The sequence below is a fragment of the Lissotriton helveticus genome, chromosome 3_1 (assembly GCF_964261635.1).
Source record: "Lissotriton helveticus chromosome 3_1, aLisHel1.1, whole genome shotgun sequence".
NCBI lineage: Eukaryota > Metazoa > Chordata > Amphibia > Caudata > Salamandridae > Lissotriton > Lissotriton helveticus.
This window is the reverse complement of record NC_136061.1, coordinates 256,501,505-256,524,422: the sequence shown is the minus strand read 5'-3', so window position 1 is coordinate 256,524,422 and position 22,918 is coordinate 256,501,505. Positions and strand designations below refer to the sequence as shown.

The 22,918-nt window shown below is 43.4% G+C and overlaps 1 protein-coding gene across 16 annotated transcripts in view; it reads left to right on the top strand.

Moving 5' to 3' along the window:
• The first annotated feature begins 549 nt into the window (after positions 1–549).
• The window catches only part of VEZF1 (vascular endothelial zinc finger 1), a 305,190-nt gene continuing 282,821 nt past the window's right edge, over positions 550–22,918 (top strand). For 8 of the 16 annotated variants that reach the window (XM_078679756.1, XM_078679753.1, XM_078679751.1 and 5 more), the window contains exon 1: positions 752–890. In XM_078679756.1, coding sequence (XP_078535882.1) covers positions 858–890 — 33 coding nt within the window. In that variant the 5' untranslated portion in view covers positions 752–857. Of the gene's footprint in view, positions 891–22,918 lie in introns of all 16 variants that reach the window. The other 8 variants (XM_078679757.1, XM_078679760.1, XM_078679762.1 and 5 more) reach the window with 7 other exon arrangements.

The window sequence follows — 22,918 nt, the reverse complement described above, 5'->3', positions numbered from 1 at the left end:
CTCTGTTATTATCGCGGGCGCTTCCCCATCCCCAAAACACATATGGTAGCTTCTTCTATATGAATATGAAGTGATGAGAATGAAGACATGAGAAATGAATTTCTAATTGTAAGCGAGAACGAAAATGACCAGATCTTTGTCAAAATGGGTCTAGTGCCATTTTTTGTTTGAAATGAAAGATGTAGCCTCGCATTGTAGTGTCGTGGACTCCCGAGATGTTGCTGTGTATTTATATTTCAATTATGTGATCAAAGTGGGTTGCGATGTTTTGGAAAAGGAATGACATTTTTCAGGTCGATAAAATCTTGCTTTGCGTGACGTTATTAAGCACCGTACCGCATAGAATCTGTTTGTCGCTCTGTTATACTCCCAACCTCCGGATAAAAAACAACAAGGGACATATGCTATAATAAAAAGAAAGCAGTTGCTTTTGTCTCAACGGTTCCGAGATTAATTTGGCTCGTGAGGTAATTCCGCTCATTATAACTGGACGAACAGTGGCCATCTTCTCTTAATCTCCCCCTTCCCCTCCTTCGTGGGCAGGACCATCTCCACCGCGGGGTGTTCCCTTCCATTTGCCGCTCCGAAAATACCAGTTGTGATTTGTTTCGCAGCAAACACACGTTATCTCTCATTCGCTACACGGACATTGTGTAATCCCGAGTCGTGATTGTTTTTCTTGGCTTTCAAGGGAGAAACATCGTGCTCTCGCACGCCAGGCATCCCCGTTGCAGCAGTGGCTCGGCCCGCAGAGGTTACCGGAAGTTGTGGCGCTGCCATGTTGGGCGCTTTGTTGTAGGCTCCGGTACACTCTGACGGGGGAAGATTTTTTTTTTTTATAACTACAGCGACGCGCCATGGAGGCCAACTGGACTGCTTTCCTGTTCCAGGTAAGGGCCCCTCCCGCATGGAGTGGGGGGGCGGGGGAGGAAAAGTGGGGGGTGCAGGGGGGGTGAAGGGGGCGAGAAGGAGGGGGCAGGGAGGGGAATTCACCGAAGGGCCCGCGGGACATCTCCCCCTTTTTCACCCTCCCTCCCTCCTGAGGAGCCTGCACATCACAGTGATACCTGAGGCAGGACTTATAGCAGCGTGTCCAGGGTTGTAGTAGTGTATGCTCCAGGTTCTAAACATCGCAGAAAGGCCTCGCACACTAAAATCACACTTTCGGCACACCATTAGGTTTCACAGCATAGCGGTCAACCCTATTTTTTTTTTGGAGGGTGCCGGTTAAGCTAATCTTTATCTCATATTACTTGTATATGCAGTGAATACGTTATTCTCCAGATGAACACATTAAACGCGTACCCTCCGCCGAGAAGGACTTTAAGTACTTTCATCTTTTAAAGACTTAAAATCATTTAGTTAAAGAAAACTGTAATCTACGCTGTCCTCCCGTTCACAGAACACTCTACCCCCTTCCCCCTACAAAGAGTTTCGATGAAGGTTTGGACCGGACTTTCACAATCTCAAGAATTATGCCAAATTAGCATTTTGCAGGAGAACATCTGAACTCTGTGACCGTCCTTGGGAGATGGGCCGCATCCATACCCGCATTTTTTTTAAAGATGCTGTAAAAATAGTTTTGTCTAACAGAAAAATACGAGCCGCTTTCTTGTTTCCCCGAGGAACGTCTCCAGCCCCGTTTTCCATTTTTTGACAACCTAAATGAATAAAACTTGCAAGGGATCAGGATTAATTCGTCACACGTTTCATATTGCTGTTCTCCCCCCGACTATTGCAAAACATCCTCCAAAATAAGCTGGTGATCTCGAGTATAAAAGTAGACCCAGGTCCGTAGCTTACACAGCCGTTTAGTGATTATCTTGCTCCGCCTCCTCCCCATCATAGATTTTCCTTTTCTTAAACAACATCTTTAGGACAGGATGGGTTTATGGCGTGCCCGCCACAGGGATTTTTGGTTTGTTATTTTAACTCCCACAGGAAAGATTTTATATTTGATTTGTTATCATCAGTAGATCACGTGGTTGCGAAAACTGACCCCACATGGCTTAGACAACACATTGATGGCATTCTAATACAGGAAAGAACTCTGCAGAGGTGAAGCACAGTATTCTGATAATAGTTACCCCTCAATTGAAATTTCTAAATTTACACGTCCTCTACTGGAACCCATGTTATCTGTTTAGAAGGAATCTTATTATTAAGCCTGATTTGCCCGTCTATAAAACACCTGGCTGAGATACCTATTGGAGAGAGTACGGGAGATGAATCAATTTCTACCAGGACATGCATAACATGACTCATCCTTTAATGTGCTGCCCTAACATTAAGGTTGCAAATGCAGAAATGTTACCCTCTGGCGTTAGAGGTTCTCAGCGTCGCATTCTTCCACCCTAGGTGGCGAAATACACGCTTGTTTAGTTTTGCCTGCAGAGCTGTCATTTCATTCGAATTGCACGGAGAACAATGGGCATTAAATGTGTTCTGTAACCTTGATCAAATTGAATGATTACGAGGCCCAATGAACTTGTGCACAATAAAATAAGATAACAAGATGGCATATCATTCAAATTTACAGATCGTAAAGAGTTCCTTAATATTTTATTACGTCTTTGTATCGTTATTAAATGATTTGAAGCAATTGAAAAGTAGTTTCCTAGAGAGTACGCAGAAAAGGAGGTATAGAGATCGTTGTGTCACTGTATTGCGTGCATCGGGTTATGAATGCTCTATGCTATTTGTTACTTAAATCTTATCTCGCTTGTATATATGGGGTATTTGTGTAACAACAACCTAGTGAAAAGGCAGTGGTGGGCTTTTTAGGCTCGATGATAGAAATACAATTATAGTGAATTGAATGGTAAGGTGGCTGGTTCTGAGAGGGGCTGTGAATTATTTAGTGCATCGCAAATGTAGTGTTCAGTGAAGAGGAGAGGTGGGCGAGCCAACAAATTAACAAGGAGAGTCGAGCCAAGGGTCTGGCTTGGATCTTAGAGCACCGAGTACGAGTCGAACCCTGAAAACTTTTGTTGTGTAAATCATACAATAAACATCACGTAAAAATGATAACGTCTCTTTAAAATTAAAAAAAAGTTTTTGTTTAACATGTGGAATCTTTGGCATTAAGAGGATACATTATAGCACTGCAGTGAGAAGTACTTGTAAAAAGTGATAGCTTTTTACAATTGATGGTCTCAAATCACATATCTGAAAGTCCTTACATACGCAGTGAAGAAGAGTTTTGGTGAAATAAAATACTTGAGCGCAAGATCACATAATTTAGCCAAGATTTCTGGTATTATTTTACACTAATCTCCCAGTAAATGGATATCTGTTTGTCTTCACTTATGTTGGTGCTTTATTTTTACCTCTTAGTGCATTTTTCTGCAGCTGTTGAAACATTTTACGTGATGACCAGTTACATTACACCATGTCACATATATTGTTTATAACATGGGGAGATTTAGTGATTTGCCCAGATTCACAGGATGTTGTTCCGGTGCCTAAGCTCAAATCTAGTTCCCCAGTTTCACACTCTGCAGCTCTTACTGTAACGCCACATCCTAAGCAGAAAGAGAAAGGCAGCCAGAAGCCACATGAAAGCTTGGCTCATTATGGGCTCGACGTTCCAACAGAATCTCGAGCTGAGCCAGAACTAGGTTTCAGGCTCGAACCTGGCTCACGATTTCAGAGGCTCACCTACCTCCATTGAAGAGTTGTGACTTCAGCTCTTTACTAAATTGAAGAAGTATACTGCCTCGTGGCTGATATAGGGACACTGTTCTATATCCTATGTATGTAGATGGAGAAGCTCTAATGTCTATTTTTCTTTAGTGCACTTTTTCTTCTTGAATCTGATGGTGTCTGGGTTGTAGGTGTATCAAGACCCATTGGAGACGGTGATATTTTCAGCCAGATATGCGCGGTCTGGGCACAGTAGCTTTGTAGGTAATTAGGTTAACCTTAAGTGAGGTGCAGCTCAGCAAATTGAGTTAATTTAGGGTGCAGGTGATGTGGTCGTATTTATTTTACTTAAGCATTTTTTTAGGGACATCCAAGACCGATGGGTATTAGGGTGCTTTACGCCAAAACTCAGAGAAATAGAGGTGTATTTAGGATGAGTTGCACAGTTTGGTGCAGGAACAGTTGCCAGTTGAAACACGTTACAAAAACCAAATCGTGCATAAAAAAGGATGATGCGATAGAATGTTGTGAAGCCAATAATTTGATTATTGGAAGGCTCCTGGTAATTGGACTCATAAATTGTTTAAACTTTCAAGTCGTAAGTTGTTTCTTGATTGTCGAGTGGAATCGGTTTCGCGAGGGTGGTTGAACTGGGTTCTATGCTGATTCAGCTGCTCCTGGGAATGACGGCTTGGTGGCTATGGTTGTCTTTAATGTTTGAACTTCCCAATAGTAAGAAGTATTTACCTTTCAGTCCTCTGGAACCTCCATAGATTGTGAGCAAGTTAACAAGGGAGGGAATGTTTTGTAACGTCTTGTGAAGATAACACTTAATTGGAATTTGATTCTAGCTATGTTAGGTAGCCAGTGAAAGTCCTGGAGATGAGATTAGGCTTAATGTGTTATTACTTTTTAGCTCTGTCAGCCCTGAATCCAAGTATAAGTAAGAATGTTCCAGGTTAGGTGAGAAATAGAAATGCCTGCTATAATTGCACTTCCAAAATCTAGTTCGTCTATGATAAAGGCATGGACCAATGTTTTGTGCGAATTTTGGGGGGTGGAGGTGAAAATGTGCATTGTTCATTTGGTTGTTAATTTGCGGTGTGAATGTAAGCACTGAGTCAGTTTATTCTGGCCCTTGATAAATCATGCCACAATACTTAGAAGTCCATAAGAATGAGACAATAGAAGTCTTGAAGGCCATAGTGCAGGTTGTTGCAACCATCCATATGCAAGCAGTTTCAAAGTCACTCTAGATGGAACTGATTTACTTTCTGTAGTAGAGAGTGCTGGTACAGAGCCCTTTGGTTTTTGTGGCCGTGAGTTCCCTAGAAATGAATAGAGGTGTCAGTGGTGAATGGGTGTGAGTTAGCTTTGGGGTTTGAATACATCCAGTTTCATGTCGTGGAGCCAGGTTTGAAATAGTTGTCTTGCTGTAGGCGAATAAGGTACATTTTGGTTTTGATGGGTTGTAAGTTTCAGCTCAACGTCGGGCACCCAGGTGTTGATGAGATTCAGGTAGTGTTTGAGGTGTTTGGAGCAGAGGATACTGTGTATTTGTGTGTTGGCATATTGATGGATGATGATGTTGATGGTGAGTGTTAGTTCCAGGGGTTTTCGTGTAGGGAATGAAGATGACTGAGTTGAGATGTTTTTTTGGTGGACTTTGCAGATGATGGAGAGCTTCTGGGTTCTGGAGAAGCCCATGTGAACCAACTGGTGACAGTTTGAAATTTAGGATAACAAGTAGAGGACATCACCAGTGTATCCTATTCAAGAGCTCAAGGTTGGATGGTTCATGGTGTTTGATTTAATCGAAGCCTACCGGACAGCGCAACTTTCTGTTTTGCTAAAGACCTCTTTGGGACATTCAAAAAGCTGACCTATGAATGCATTCCACATGTAGCTTACCATTGGCTTTGTGGTTTGTAACTCACATTTTCTAGCTTTCTAGTTGCTGGCATTATTTACTTTGGGCTGTCCAGCTTGTTTGTCCCTCCCATTGCCCAATCCTTGTTTACTGTATTCTTCCACAAACTCACTTTTTGTAAAGAGGCCTTTAAATCTTGTTCTTATTTTGTCACATTTGCTGTGCATTCAAGGACTGAGGTCAAATGTCAAGCTCTATCTTCAGAGGAAGCTAGTTGTTTACTTTTTTTCGCTTAGACTTCAAAGTGAGTGACAATCCTGCTGAGTATCTATATCAGCGGAGAGGGTGTAGTATATTTTTTCCTAGCACAAAAAAAGAAAATGCCCTGTGCTTATGCTTAGGAATATATCAGAATTAGTACAAATGAAGTACTTAAAAAAAAAAAAAAAAAAAAAAAAAAAATCGGAAGTGTGGTAGAAGCCATCATTGAATACAATCAAAACACATCCGTCACTACACTACGTGGTGACATTTGCACACTATCGTCTGCATGCAGTAAAAACGTATTTCAGTGCAAATATAATGGTCATTTCAATTGAAAATGTGTTGTTTGTAATGGCAGTGCGCTACCATGCCATGCATACTTAACACTACGCCACTCCTCTCCACGCCCTTCCACTCTAGTCCACGGCACTCCAATTCTCCGACATGCCACTCCATGCCCACTCCACTCTGCGACCATCCACGCCACTCATTTACAACATACCACTCCCACTCTCCGCCCTCCATCCACTTCACTCCAGTGTATCCCAATCTAATTCCCCTACTTCGGTACAGTCTACTCCACTCCAGTCTACTCCACGCCACTTAATCTACCTCACTCCATTCTTTCCCACTCCACACTACCCCGCTACAATCTTTCCACCGCCACCCTATCCAATCTACTCCACTCAATCTAACTCTGTTAAATATACCCCACGCTAATCTACCTCACTCCACCCATTCTACCGCACTTCACTAAAATCTACCCTATTCTGCTCCACTCTACCCGACTCCCCTCCAATCTACCCAGTACAGTCTCCCCACCGTTCACAACCTCCTCCACTCCAATCTACCACTCCATTAAAAACTACCCTACCTTACCCTAGTCTAGCTCTCCATCCTACTCCAATCTACCCCGCCCAAAACTACTCCATATATTTCATTCCAATCTACCCCCTCTTCCCCACCCACTCCACCCTACACCACTCTACTCCAATCCACTCCACCCTACACCACTCAACCCCACCCCAATCCACTCAACACCCATCCACTCTACCCTACACCACTCTACCCCACCTAAACCCACTCCCCTATCCCACTCTACCCCACCCCAATCCACACCACTCTACCCCAATCCACTCCACCCTACACCACCAGACTCAATACCACTGCACCCCACCCCACTCCATCCCACCCCACCCCACCTCAATCCACTCTACCGTACACCACTCTACCCCTATCCAATATACCACTCCATCCCATTCCCCTCTACCTCATGACACTCAACTCTTTTCCAATCCACTGCACTCCACTCCTTCCCAATCTACCCCAATATATCTCACTCCACTCTACACTGATCTAGCTCACTCAAAGCTAATCTACCTCACTCTAGCACAGTTCAATCTACCTCACTTCTCTACTCCAATCTACACCAGTTTACTCCACTCCAATATACCCGAATCCACTCCAGTCTACTTAACTCTACCCCCACACCACTACAATCTACACAACTCAAATCTACCCCCACTTAATTCCATCCTACTATAATCCACCCAATCTAGCCCACTGCACTCTAATCTTACATAATCTACCCAACTCCACTCTAGTCTACCCCAGTATTCCCCAATCTATATCACTCTACTCCACCCACTATACCCCACTCCACCCCAATTCAACCTACCCTGCTCCACTCTACCCCAATCTACCTCACTACACTCTACCCCATTCCAATCTATCCCAACCAGCTAACTTAGACATGCTGAGCAGCAGCCACACTGGTGTACATAATGGCTAAAACGCTTTGCCAAAACCAAAAGCTCTCTTAGGCGAGTCACTTATAAAATGCTCTAAGGACTAAGGAGCTGATTACGAGTTTGGCGGTCAGACTGCCAGACGCCTTTGCGGCGGTCAGGAGAATGCACTAGGCCGATGGCATCCCAATCACTGCATTACAAGTAAACTGCCGGGCCAGCGTGGTCTTTAGGCAGTAGCATGCTTCAGCTCACAGAGTGAGCCTCAAGGCAATGCCGCATTGCAGCGCCTGCACTGTCATGCGCTCACTGTTGCTACAGTGTGCGCGCGCGACAGAACAGGCATTGGGGGCACAACATGGACCCCAGCCACAATGCCCAATGGGAAAGCGCACCCGAGGGCCCTCTTTGGGGTCCCTTCCCTGTATTTCCACCTGTCCACGGAAATCCTAATTGGCATGGCGGTGCCAGTATCGGCACTGCCTCCAATTCTCCCCTCCCTTCCTCTTATGGAATCCAGGATTCTGGTGGTGGTCTTGAGGCGGACTGCCCGCCATGTTCAGAATTGGGCGGTCAGTCTGGCTACTTGGCAGCAGTGCTCCTGGAGGGGTATATATATCCGGAAACATCCCTTCACGAAGAAAAGATCAGAGGCCAACAGGGGAAAGCAGTGCAGGAACCCTTTATTTCATACATCCCAGCAGCGGCAGATGCATTTCGGCACACTCGCCTTCTTCAGTGCCCTGTGCTGTTAAGTATACAACCCCGTAGCGCTCATCCTGTGTGAAATACTTGCTGGTGCTGTGTCCCCTCCCCCTAATGATGTCATCACACCAATAGGAGCACATGTCTAGTTCAATAGACTCCAAGTCCCAGCAGGCACTGTCCCGGCGCTGCAAGGCTAGTGGCGTGGGGAGTGGGGTAATTGTAGGTTAGAGCCAGCTCCAGGATAGGCGGGTCGAACGTAGATCCATGAAGCAGCGGGAACCTCCCTGAGTCCCCATAACCGCAGCAGCCCGTCCCTTCAGGTAAGTACGTATATATATGCATGGCGGTGCCAGTATCGGCACTGCCTCCAATTCTCCTCTCCCTCTTATGGAATCCAGGATTCTGGTGGTGGTCTTGAGGCGGACTGCCCGCCATGTTCAGAATTGGGCGGTCAGTCTGGCTACTTGGCAGCAGTGCTCCTGGATGGATATATATATATATATATATATATAATATATATATATATATATATTCTGTGAAAGATGGCAACATTTCAAAGTTCCCTGTGAAATACAATTTCGTCATCATGACAGCCCCCTAACCACTCTGCAGAGTTTAAGCATTGTGAGTTTCACAAGGATTATGAAACAAGAGAACCTAAATTATGCAGTAAATGGGCGAATTATACAACATTTAAAAAGAACTTAATTAGTAAAGTTATGGTTAGCTTTAGTCATAACATCTTAAAATATATATTTAAAAATCAGTAATTCACTGAAAACCACAGTTAAAAGAAAGCTATTTTCTTACAAGACCACCTGAAACATTTAGTTTCACAAATCCCTCAACAGATTTGCAACAAACCAAGAAAAGACACTTCCTTGAGTAAAGTTCTACTTTCATGCCAAGTTTAGTGCATGCTTTCCAGCTTTAATTTCTGTATCAGAAAGCAAAGAAGCTTATGGGAGGAAAATGGGATTTTTTTTTATTCTCTCACTTTATTGAGGGGTGCGTTAAACGTCGAACATAATTCTATGTGCAAATTTGTCGAATGGCGCCTACGTTGGAAACTCTGACTTAACTATAATTACAAAGTTACAATTTCAGAGTGTGTGTGTGTGTGTATATGTATGTATGTATGTATGTGTATATATATAATATATATATATATAAGAACTCTGGTTAGTTCTCCGGTTTAGATGGAAAGCAGCTCCTGTATAGAGGACTCTCAACAGCAGCGACACTCTAGATCTGCTCACCTCAAATGTCTGATTTTTCTATCAAAATCTTTAAGCATAGGATTAGCACAGTGCCATCCACACCAAGATAGAAAAGAACAAAGTATTTTGCCATTTCTACAGCTAAGTCTTTAAGCATAGGACTAGCACATTGCTGTCCTTGTCTAGCTGTAAAATGACAAAAGCCATTTACCACTCCAGGCACAATATTACAGCTTTGAATTGGTAAAATACCAACCAAGCCAACCTGAAATGAGTAAAAGCAACCCCTCACACAGTGTTTCGCTCTAATTAGAGCTCTTCAGAGAGGTATAGCTTTGTCCAGACACAACCCACATAAACCTGAGAACTACCCAGAGTTCTCTACTTATTTTTTGCATAATTTATTCATCACTCTATGCCTGAAAGGGTATTTTTTTTAAAATGTGTGTATATGTATGTGTATATGTATGTGTACATACATGTATATGTATATGTAGATGTGTGTGTGTATGTATATGTATGTGTGTGTATATATATATATATATATATATATATATATATATATATATATATATATATCAAGCAGAAACACGCGCAGATACCAGCAACGTGAGACCGGCCACACCAGCGTACTTTAAAGGACTTTATTTTCGGCAAAAACAGCATGACGCGTTTCGAGGTAGAATCCCTCTTAATCATATGCTTTCAATTAATGGTGGGTTCGTTAGTTTATTTCAAACGTGGCTTGGGCATTGAAGAAGGACTAACGTCCAATATTTTTAAAGAGGCAGTCCGTTATTCTGTGCATTTCATCAAATAAGTTCGTTCAGTTAAGGTTTAAAGTACTTTCTTAATTCTTTTATCATGTTAAATACGCAGGTCTCATTGGTATCATTTTGTTCACCTTAACTTCCTGGCGTTTCACAGTTCCATTTCATCCCCGGACTTCAAGTCCCACAGTGCCTCTTGCCGGTATCCAACTTCCAATTTTTCTCCAATGCTGCTCTTGGCAAAATTCCCAGGTGTTACCCCAACACTCCAAAAGCCTTCACAGGTTTAGTACCATTTTGCGGCTACTTCCGATGGTCAGGGTGACATTGGTGAATTCTGCAACCACCGTTGTTCGTTCTTCCTTGCCTTATGAAGTTATTCGGTACGACGTGCTTAGGGAAGATCCCTATTGGCAAACTCTGGCATATTCAAAATGTTCACATCAAAGGTGAGGCGGGCCGAACCTGTGGCCCTTCCTTTCAGCTTCTTCTGTGGCAAATATCTTCTGCCGGAGGGCGCTCCTTACATTTGTTTAACACAAAGTCTCCAAAGACCTGACAAATGAAGCGCCTCTTCCTTCGAGTCGGAGCCGGTCACAGGTGTGTCAGACACCTCGTAAATCAAGCAGAAACACGCGCAGATACCAGCAACGTGAGACCGGCCACACCAGCGTACTTTAAAGGACTTTATTTTCGGCAAAAACAGCATGACGCGTTTCGAGGTAGAATCCCTCTTAATCATATGCTTTCAATTAATGGTGGGTTCGTTAGTTTATTTCAAACGTGGCTTGGGCATTGAAGAAGGACTAACGTCCAATATTTTTAAAGAGGCAGTCCGTTATTCTGTGCATTTCATCAAATAAGTTCGTTCAGTTAAGGTTTAAAGTACTTTCTTAATTCTTTTATCATGTTAAATACGCAGGTCTCATTGGTATCATTTTGTTCACCTTAACTTCCTGGCGTTTCACAGTTCCATTTCATCCCCGGACTTCAAGTCCCACAGTGCCTCTTGCCGGTATCCAACTTCCAATTTTTCTCCAATGCTGCTCTTGGCAAAATTCCCAGGTGTTACCCCAACACTCCAAAAGCCTTCTACCTGAGGAAGGCGGAAGCGGAAACGTTGTAGTGGAAATATATTTTTGTTCTTTGGTGAATCTATCTGTTTGAGTCACTTCTTTCTTATATATTTTATTTCTTTGTGACTCATTGTATCCTTTGGGATCCAGATTTTTGCCCTGGCTGACTGTTGTTTTCTTGTGATCCTTCATCTTCAAGTATATATATATATATATATATATATATATATATATATATATATATATATATATATATATATTATACGGAACGTACTTCAACCTACATTATCATGCGTTTTTCTTTTTTCTGGTGACTAGAACGATTGTTGCAGTATGATTATCTATATTTACCGCAGATATGAGGTCAGGGGATTTATCCCTCAATTAATCGTTATTTTTTTACCTGCACCGTCCAAGGCCATCGCACTTGACATTGACATGGGGAGTTTTGTAACCCTCTATTTGTCATATATTCCCCTCTGGTGGAGGAAAAAGCACCTTGTCCAATATAGTCACCACAGGCACAAGTAATTTAACCTGTCTGGCCGGACATGTCACTTCTGAAGTACGGTGCCGTTTGAGGAATCTTTGGTGGCCGAATCCGTTTGGACCCTTACGGTTTCCCGAATTAAAACTTAATTTCTTACAGCCTGAGACCCAACTAAGCAGCCCAATAGAATGCAATAAATGGCACTAAATAGATGATACAGGGCACCCGATTTAATGAGGCCCCACAGTAAGGACAGGGATCAGGCCATCTCTGGCTGACAAGTAAATGCAGTCACCCGCCTTTAAGTTGATACGCTCAATTTGCACAAATGCATTTTTTGCACTAATGACTATTTAGTTTTAAAATATGTTTTATTTACATGTTTTATACAATTTGTTTTTATGATCAAGTATTTAACCTCATCACTGCGGCGTGAATTCCGCCGCAGTGCTGAACATTCTTATCGCGGGCGTGGTCATGACTGCTCCCGGTCGTCACCAGCACACGCCCACCGTGACTCATGACGGCCGGGAGCCGTCATTAGCATGGAAGAGGTTATCTGTTATTATTCTATTTATTCATTTGTATATTTATTGGCGGAATAACGCACATGATTACGCATCAGGCCATACACTTTGCTTTATTATACTTTCAGGCTGCTTACATACTTAATGTATTATAAGATTGGCGGCTACAACCACATATTGAGCACTTTACTATCAGTATTTTGTTTGTCTACTGCAAGTACTGTCACATGATGAGCTTTGAAAATTGGCACGGTCACTTTAAAAACTGTAGCATGCCACAACCACATTATCATGTGATAAAGGCTCGGAGGAGCCGAAACGTTATGGCGGCAGTTCACAACCAATAAAGACATTTTCACCTACTGCTGGACCGTGTCTGCGTTGCTGCAGTGGGGACAGGATTGCCTTCACTGATGCAATGGATTCCGTTATATATATATTTTTTTTTTACTATGATTGATTTTTGGAGGGATAAGGGCATCTTGAGTCATGAGGAGTATACATTTATTAGAACTGATTATCCTGTTACTCTGACTTTATCACTTTCCTAAGATACACAAGAATGCGAAAAGGCCACCTGGTAGACCTATAGTGTCATCAAAGGTAGCCTTTATATCCATTGCCCCTTTGTGTATGATTTAATCTCCTTTGTCAAGGATAGCACTGATTTTATTAAGATGATTGCCAACATCAATTGAGACAATTCGTTTTTCCTGGTTACACGGGATATCTCCAGTCTATATACCTGTGTCAATCACAATCAGGGAATAGAAGCGGTAAAAACATTTCTGAAAACCAGACCGCTGAAATTCATGGAACATAGTCAGATGATTGTGGATTTTATGACCTTCTGCCTATATAATACAATTTTTGCGTTTGGTGATCAACTGTATATACAGAAACAGGGTGCCCTGATGGGCCGGTGCTTCTCCCCCAGCTACGCAAATTTATTTGTGGGCTGGTGGGAGAAGCATGTAGCCTGGGCGGGTGTGAATGAGATCTTGGCTCAGAAAATATCAATTTGGACCTGCTATATTGACGATACATTTTTCGTCATGACGGGTACCAGGAATGAACTAGATCAGTATATAGACAGCCTTAACAGCAACATCAACATACATTTTACTGGAACAATCGGTAAAAAAGAGGTAGCATATCTGGATTTGACGGTTTTCGCTGATGGGGGCCAATTAAAAATCAAGCTTATTTAGGAAACCCACCGCGGGGAACGCCACACTGCACTACACCAGCCAACATCCACGCTCTATCGTAAACAGCATTCCTTACGGAGAATTGTTATGCCCGAAAAGCACAACTAAAAAAGATTGATACAGCCGCTCAGCATGCAGTGAGTCGGTTTGCCCAAAGGGGCTATCCTCCGATTAAAACCAGCAATAACGAAGGTTAATTTACGAGACAGAGCAGAACTTCTCAACAGGACAGCTAGACCTGTTGAGGAAGAAACAACTAGGGTGATCTGGACATACTCCATAGACTCTGGAGAAATTCGCCAGATTCAAGAGAAGCATTGGAACATTCTTGGATCGGATGGTGTGATTTCGAAAATCCATCATGCATCATCCAAGCATAACCTACAGGAAGAATGTTTCCTTAAAAGACATGCTGGTCCATAGTCATTACGGTAACACAATGACAGTTAGTCCATATAATGTCAGGGTCTTTTATCCATGCCTCAAATGCAAGGCATGTAAAAACAGCAAAGTAGTGAAAAAGTTTCAGGTGCCAGGCAAAGACCAGATTTGGTTCATAACCAGACTTCTTAACTGTAACATGGAATTTACAGTGTATTGTGTCCGTGAAACCTACGTTATGTGGGGAGCACGATACACCAGGCAAAAAAGAGGTTTTTGGAGCACATGCGTGCTATCACCAAAAAAGATAACGGCTACCCAGCGGCCAGACATTTCGCAGAACACCACAACAGCGGAGATTTTTCTGTATAGACCATGTCCGTCTGCCAAAAAGAGGGAGAAATAGGGTAAGAATGTTGAGTCAGATTGAGTCTAAATACATAGTGTATATGCGCACCCTTAGCCCACATGGTCTGAACTGCAAAGAGGAACTGTGGGTACATGTAGGTTAAATCATTTCCAGGTACATGGTGATACATTTTCGAATATTGATATATTGCTATATTTTAGAATACTGCATAACCTATGTACTATGCAATTAGATCAGTAGATTTGAGTTAAGTGACAAATGTGTGAATTAGATACATGCACCAATGGGAGATATAGTCCAAAGATAAGGAATAGCCCCACAATTTGAGCAGGTCTCTTACACACACACAGTAGACTATGCATGGTTCTTCCTTCATAATACATTTTCTTCACTGTATGTAATTAATTTACCCCACCTCTCCCCCAATCCTGTCTTTTTCTACACCTACCTCATTTTATATTTTTTCCTACAACCTAACCTAGAAGAAGATAGAATGGTAAAAGTAAAATATATTGACATAAAACATAAATATTAAAAAAGTCTAGATATAAATTTATAAATAATTTTCAACAAAATGATTAAGAGAAAAAATTATCGTAAATGTTTTGTTGAGAAATCTCTTCTTGTCAGTAGTTTCATCTATTTGTTCAGCCACGGGACTGGAGTAAAGTAACTTCATTAATTTACCTTGAGTGTGCGCCACCCTGTTTTTAGCAGAATCGTGGACGAATATATATATATCTCCAAAGCAATCCTTTCGGTGAGAAAAGAGGGCGGCACACCAGTCTCATAACCAGAAGTTTTAACCAGCAAAAAAAAAAAGAACAACGCTTTTCAGCCTGTTGGCCTTTGTCAAGTTCAAAGAAAATAACAAATGATTGCGAGAGAATATGTAAATACAGCATTTTTTCGGTCAATGCATCACGTGACAAAAATCATATTTGTGACTTTATCCGAAAAAGATATAATCAATGGAAATAAGTGCACATAATATGTATAATATGTACAACTGTATATACGCATCACTTCAACACAGTAATGTACTGAGAGAAACATTTTACCCACAGCCAAACGGCTTAAATAACGGGTTCTTGTGAGCAGCGTTTTTTGTCTCTCGCAATAATTTATTTTTATAATCCTGCATTTCTTTGTAAATTAATGTGATTGATCGAATTAATTTAGAAAGATACGAGAATAGAAGCAGTATTTTTTCAGTGTCTATTGTTGACGTAGAACATATTTAACAGTGATGCTGAGTCATGACCTTAGAACTTGACTAAGGCCGACAGGCTTTAACGCGTCCTTTTTTTTTTTTTTTTTTGCACAGTAAACCTTCTGGTTATGAATGGTGTGCCACCCTCTTTTCTCGCCGAAAGGATTGTTTTGAATTTTGTGGTTTTGCCGCCACGGCAGGCATCAGCAGTTTGAGGCAGGCGTACGGCGTTTGGCAAAATTCCTTGAATGTGTATACATCTATATATTTATATTGCCCAGTGGCAGTTGGCACTATATAGTAGTTATACGCAAGTCAGAGTTTCCTTAGGAAGAATGCTCTATTTTCCTGCTAACTTTGGCAGCGTTTCACAAATCTTAATGAAGCTTTCCAAAAAAAGTTTACCCACCTCTCCTCCTTTTGAAGAAAGTTTAGGAGGGATCAGTCATACTCTGAGTAAAAAGAGTGAGGGGGTGGGTACCAAAACACGTTTTTGCTATGCAAATATTAAATCCATAGGGATTTTAGACAACAATACAGAAAGAAATGACTTGTGCTAAATTTGTCAGAAAGCTAGATTTACCCAGAAAGTCTGCTTTTTAGTTCTTGTCTACCACAGTGTATCTGCTCTTGCTTGCAAGAGATGTTATATACAACTATCGGTTTGCAGCCCGTCCATTGCTTAACATTTGTTGGCTTAATTGTCACTCTTATTTGCCACCTTTTAATTGATGAGCACGAACTGGCTTCACTTCCTCTTCTTGTGGCTGGGGCATGGGCAATGTAAGGGTTGCTTCAGTTTGATTGCTGTCCTTTCTCTGCCTATGACAGAGATTCTATTTCTAGTTTTTATTCTGTCTTTGTTTAAACTCTTGGGGTATATTTTACTTATCCATACACACCTCCTCTGAAATGGATGTTTATTTCCAATGCTTTATATGATTTGGTGGTAATCTGTTCAGTAGTTCTGAGAAATTAAGTGTAGAAAATATCGATATCTAGCCCCTTGAGAGTCTTACAATATGAGGAGTGGGGTGAAATCAAGCATCCCGATTGGTTTAGGGGGCTTTGTTGTCTCCTGTCAGTCAGCTTGAGTGATTGGCTGGCCCCAACATGAAGAGAAAGTTTGCGTCCGCCATTACAGGACTCTGGGATTACATACAGGTCACCCCTAAAGTAGGCCCTAGACTGCCCACAGGCAGGGTGCAGTGTATTTAAAAAGTACAACATGTAGTTTTAAGGTTTACATGTCCTGGTAGTGAAATACTCCTACATAAATGTTTCACTACTGAAAGGATTATCTCTCCCATAAGATAACATTGGGATTGGCTTATTGCATTTGATGAGTGTAATTTACAATTCAGAAAAGGCTGGGCCCTCACATTTGGTGTCTCTGGAATCATAATTTGAAAACATAATTTATAGTGAAGTTGGTTTTGAATGAGCAATTCTGAAAATGCCACTTTTAGAAAGTTGGTATCTTGTTACTGTAACCATTTGGTGCCTTCTGCTGTTCTCTGGAATACATGTCTGGGGTGAGTGACAGTTGGCTTTCTGCATTCCGTCTTGACAGCCACACGCAAAGGACGGAATAGGTATGATTGAGTGGCCATCTGCATGCTGATGGACCTCCCTAGCAGGATGGGAGGGGGGGGGAGCTGACACACCTGAAAGGGCCGTGTCTTGCCTCTACTCAAAGGATTACATACACCCCTGTAGTGTATCCGGAGCCAGGGCAGGAAGGGCAGGGTCTTGTGCACTTCAATGGCATCTCTTTGAAGTTTTCCTAATTCAAAGTCCCAATTGGGTATAAGTACTGGACCTATCGCACCACCAAATCCGAACACTGCTGGAACTGAGGACATTGTACCAGGAAGGACTGCTGTGTCACCAGGAGGGACTGCCACTTTTCTGAACTGCTTTGCTGTGTTTGCCTGCTTCTTCTTGCCTGGGAGTTAGAAGGAACGGACATGCATCTCTACATCTCAGAAACAAAGTTCTCCAAGGGCTTGTTGGCTTGCGTCCTGTTTCTGAAGTCTCGGGGATATCCAAGACTTCACTCTGCCACCAGCACCTGGACTCAGTCTGCTGTGCCAATCCACACCTGAACCCTTGGAAGTGAGTTTTCACTGCTGCAGCTCAGAAAATCCACACCTTTGACAACAACGCATTACAGACTGCGCAACACATTGTCCACTGTTTCCTATGCCTTTTCTACTTTACGCGGCTCTGCGCCAATGCATTGCTTTGTGCTGCTCTAATTGCCTACATACCAATGGTTTGATGACCGTGCATTGCCCCGGTTTTCATTGCATCTTGACTCTCGTTGCATCCTCAACTTTGTGCAGCTCAGAACAGACACATCACCCCATCTGCGAGATGGGCATCAACGCATCGCCTCCTTTGCTCCACGCAGTGTTATTGGCTCATCCAAGGTACTGTTCAGCGGGAAAAGTCTGGCCCCTGTATCCGACCCGCGCTCCATTGTGGTCGGCCTGAACCTTTGGATTTACCAGGCCAAGCTTGACCAGATAGCCCCAGTTGGGTCTATCTGCTTCTAAGTACTACAGAATTGTTTATTATTTGAAAATTCATAACTTGGCTTCTGATTATTGGATTTTTGTTGATTTGCTCTTGTTTTACTCGTACAAAATATTGGCTGTTATCCAGTATTGGGGTATCTTTCATAGATTCACATGCCTGAATCATTCCCCGTCGTCGTAGCGGGAGTTCCACGGTACATAAATAACAAAGAAGTAAGTAAAAAATAGTACCTTTCCATAGGCTATTATGGTAGCAACCATATACTCTATAGCCTATTAGTCTCAGTTTACAAAAAGGATCAAACTGAAAAACTCTACCGATCAACAATCCGCACCCTCTAGAACCTTCCCAAGAGAGGCTGAGTCTCTCAGATTTTCACAGCACTTCGTTGTGTAAGGGAGTCTCCCTGAGCTCTGCTCCGTTTTCTTCAGTTTCTCAGATAAGTCCCTTAGATTTCTTTAGGCAGAATATCTGATAAAATAGGATTATTTAGAGCCTGTAAATCTTGTCGGAAGAAGAGGGTGCATGTGGATGTTGCACACAAAGACCGTCTTTATTGTCTCTGTCTCCGCCATGAGACAAGGCAATGCAAGATTTGCCGCACCTTCTCAACCAAGACCTTGAGGGGTAGAGAAGGAAGAGTTCTAATATGGCTAAAAAAGAAGCAGTCTGCTTCTTCTGATATGGATAGCGACACATCCTGTGTTGCTCTAGAGGCCCAGGTCGCCTGAGGGTCAGCCTGAAGAGAGAAGGAAACATTCTAAAGTCTCTCATATGGCCAAGGAATCTCTTAAAAAGGAGAAACAGACTAAGGTCTCCTCAGAGATTGGATCCCCTCATACTCCAAGAGCATCAAAGGCAAAACCAGAGTCTTCTAGCCATTCCAAAGGTAACACTGGCCACAAGTCTTCTTCGGGGTCATGTTCACCGTCGACGCCTGTTTCTACTTCAACGACGACTACTGTGACTCTCTTGTCGTCGAAATCGACAACCGCTTTAACCACATCGACGGCAAGTACAAAAGTTCCCATAGCGTCGACGCTGCCTTTATTGTCGACGAGAGCAAAGAACTCATCGTCAACGAGCCTGTCAGGGAAGCTGTCGTCAACGAAGACATCGATGACACCGCTGACTAAGCAATCGCCTACAACGACGAAACCGTTGACCAAGACACCATCGTCCATGACGACCATACCAGCGTCTACGACACCATTGACGACTGGAGATGTTTCAATGATGGCAATCCCACCGACTGTGACAGTACCGTCAACTATCACGGTTTACCATCCACGACCTCGCCGACGATGAGACTAACCTCGAAAAATCCAGTTTATCATGCAGTTCTGTCAACCCCGTTCCAGCAATCTGCGCAACCCCAATTCAGGACACCAAAAATGTCTCCACTACCCCCAAGCCATCTTTTGGATGTTGAGGATTCGGATTCGGACGAAGGCCAGTTTCGAGCCGCAGGTAGTTCTTCTGAACTGAACGTTAAATATCAGGAAGAGGATGATGAATATGATGATGAGGAACATTATTACCAGCATTATCAGGCCCCTCCTGTTCAGTACAAACAATACTTTGAGCAGCTTAGACCATAGCCTGCACAATTTCCTCCGGCTTTAATTCTAGACCTCCAGAATAAGTTGGCAGACTATAAGAGAATGTTTTCTCCTCCGAGAATGTTTTCGTGTCTCCTCCACCTCCGCAGGTAGCTCCACAAGCACCGCTGCCTGCCGCTCCTGGGGTGGCACCATGTCTCCTCCTTCTCCCATAGAAGACCCTACTATAGCTGAGGAGCAACAGGAAGAAGGAAGAAGGAGAGATATCAGACCCTCCACCAGCGGATGAGTGGGATGATTACATAGCACAAACGCCATCCCCTCCACCTCATCATCCTTCGGACTCCCATCCGGAGGATTCCACAATATTATGGATAGAGCCGCTAACAGGTTTCATCTTTCAACAGTTGTGCATCAGTTGAACTGTTTCCTTTATGATTTTAAGGACCAGGCAAGAAAAAACCCATCGTTGATCATATTTGGCAAGAAGGAATCGAGGTCATGAAGGCACTAGCTTCCTTGGTTCCTGTGCTGCCAAAGTTGGATAAAAAATATAGGGCTCTCCTGCGTGTTTTATAAGTCACCCTAAAGCGGACTCTGTGATCTCTCGGGCGGCTCAGACACTATCAAAAAATCCACCTATGTCTATCATTTCTCAACCAGACAAGGAAGATCAACGCCTTGATTTAATGGGGAAAAGATTCTCATCAATGGTGGCAGTCTCAGTTTGGGCGGCTAATGCTTTGGCCATTTTAGCCCGTTATGATAGACGGATGTGGTCCGACATCTCTTCAATGAAGGAGGTCATCCCGGAAGATAGCAAAGAGGAGTTTCTTAAAATACTCACGGAAGGAGAAAGAGCAGCTTCAGAAATAATTGACATTGCTATGGACATTGCCACAACTGGTTTCAGGCAGTTGGCTGGCGCTGCCATTTTAAGGCGTCATGGGTGGGTAAAGGCAACAAATTTCTGCCCGGAAGTTCAGACCAAGATCTTGGATATGACCTATGATGGTGACAGCCTATTCGGCAGCCTTATTGATGAGGTGCTTACCTCCATTAAGAAAGATACTGACACTGCTTAGGCGCATGGAACTCTTCAGTACTGCATGGCGCCATTTCGGGGAGCCAGAGGTAGGGGCTTTTTCAATTATAGAGGGAGTTACCAACGTTCCCAGTCCTATCAGACCCATCAACCGCAATACAGTCCAGGATATCGGCAGCAGTCATACCGCCAAGCGAATACAGCTGGTTTCTCCAGACAAGGCTCCGAACGAAAGCCAGGACCCCACGGCTGTGACACCGGCCGCAAACAGTGAATACAACAGGGTACCAGCTGCTCTTCTCCCCCCGAATGGTGCAACAATCTCCGAGCATATCGGCCAGTGGCGAGACATCACTTCAGACAAGTGGGTCCTGGATCTCATCTTTTATGGCGACACATTGGAATTCATCCAAAAACCACCCAATACCCCTCCCAGGGGATCACACCCCCCCTCACCTACACTTACTCAATAAAGAAGCACGTGCCATGCTTCAGAAAGTGGCAATAGAAAAGGTCCCTTTTTCCCAAAGGAGGAAAGGCTTTTACTCCTGCTTCTTTCTCATTCGCAAAAAGTCGGGAGAGTGGAGGCCTATCCTAGACCTCAGAAAATGTAACAAATTTCTTAAGAGTCAAACATTCAGCTTGGTTACTCTTTTAGACCTCCTACGACGCCTCAACAATGGCAATTTCATGACTTCATTGGATCTCGAGGATGCATACTTTCATGTCCCTATTCATCCGAAACACAGGAAATTCCTGATGTTCACAGTGGCTGGTACCCACTATCAATTCCGAGTCCTTCCATTTGGCCTCAAATCGACCCCACGGACGTTCACAAAATTCCTCGCTCCAGTGGCAGCAGCCTTGAGAAACAAAGGTCATCAGGTATTCCCTTACCTTGATGACTGGTTGCTAAAGGCTCCATCTTCTCACCTAGTGGAGAGCGCAACAAACGATTACCTCTCTCTTTTTCACTAACTGGGTCTCAGTCAATTTTCTGAAATCTTCAATTTTTCCAAACCGGATAACATTTCTGGGGGGAAGCTGGGCACCATCCAGAACAAAGCTTTCCTTTCCGAGTAAAGGCAACAAAGGTTACGAGCATTAGCACTCAAGCTGTACAGAAAAAAGTGCGTTTCTGTGAGTGTTCAAATCTCTACTGGGAATGCTCTCTTCCGCAATAGATCTTGTGCCGATAACTCAATTGCACATGAAACCTCTTCAATAGTAATTGCAACTTCAATGGATTCAGACCTCCGGTTTCTTCGACGTAATCCACATTACTTCTCGGATGAAGGAGGCCCTAAGGTGGTGGGAGACTTCACATCTGTCCCGAGGCCAGTCTTTTCTTCCAGTCATCCAGGATTACGTAGTAACCACAGAGGCTTCTATGGAAGGCTGGGGAGGACACCTGCAGGACCTACAAGTGCAAGGGAAGTGGTCCTTGGCTTAACAGCAGCTGCACATACACACTGGAACTGAAAGCTATTTTCCTATCTCTTCTGGCTTTCCTTCCTCGAATACAATGCTCATCGGTGTTGATCCGGACGGACAACACCACAAGCATGTTTTATATCTACAAGCAAGGAGGCACAAACTCTCTAACTCTGTCAAAGGATGCCCAGCAGTTGTGGAACTGGCTGATGCTCCACCACGTCTACCTGAAAACAGAACATGTCCCGGGTCTCCGGAATACCTTGGCGGATACCTTGAGCAGAACGAGCAACAGCTGTCACGAATGGGAATTGGAACAAGCACAGCTGGACGAGATATCTGGGGGAAGCCAGCGCTGGCACTATTTGAGACCCAGCTCAACTCCAAATACCGATTCTTCGCAAGCAGATTCCCTCTCCTAAACTCTCGGGGGAATGCCCTTTTGATGTGCTGGTCAGGGATCTATGTATACGCTTCCCCCCATTCCTCTGATACCAGGGTCCTCATGAAGATGAAATGGGATCGTTGCCGCATTCTGCTGATAGCCCCCAGGTGGCCCAGACAGCTCCTTCTGTCTGAATCGCAGCCCATCCATCTGGTGCCAGCGCTGTTGACACAGAACAAGGGCCAAGTGCGTCACCCGGAGCCAGCTTCTCTCCAACTGCATGCATGGCTCCTGAATTCTTTGAATTGAGAGATTTGAGCATTGAGCAAGACTGCAAAGATATTCTTGGCAAATCTAGAGCTGAAAGCACCAATAAGACTCACCGGCTTAAGTGGAAACGCTTCCCTGTATGGTGCGAAGGTAAGGAAATAGATCCATTTCTCTCTGCTCCAGAA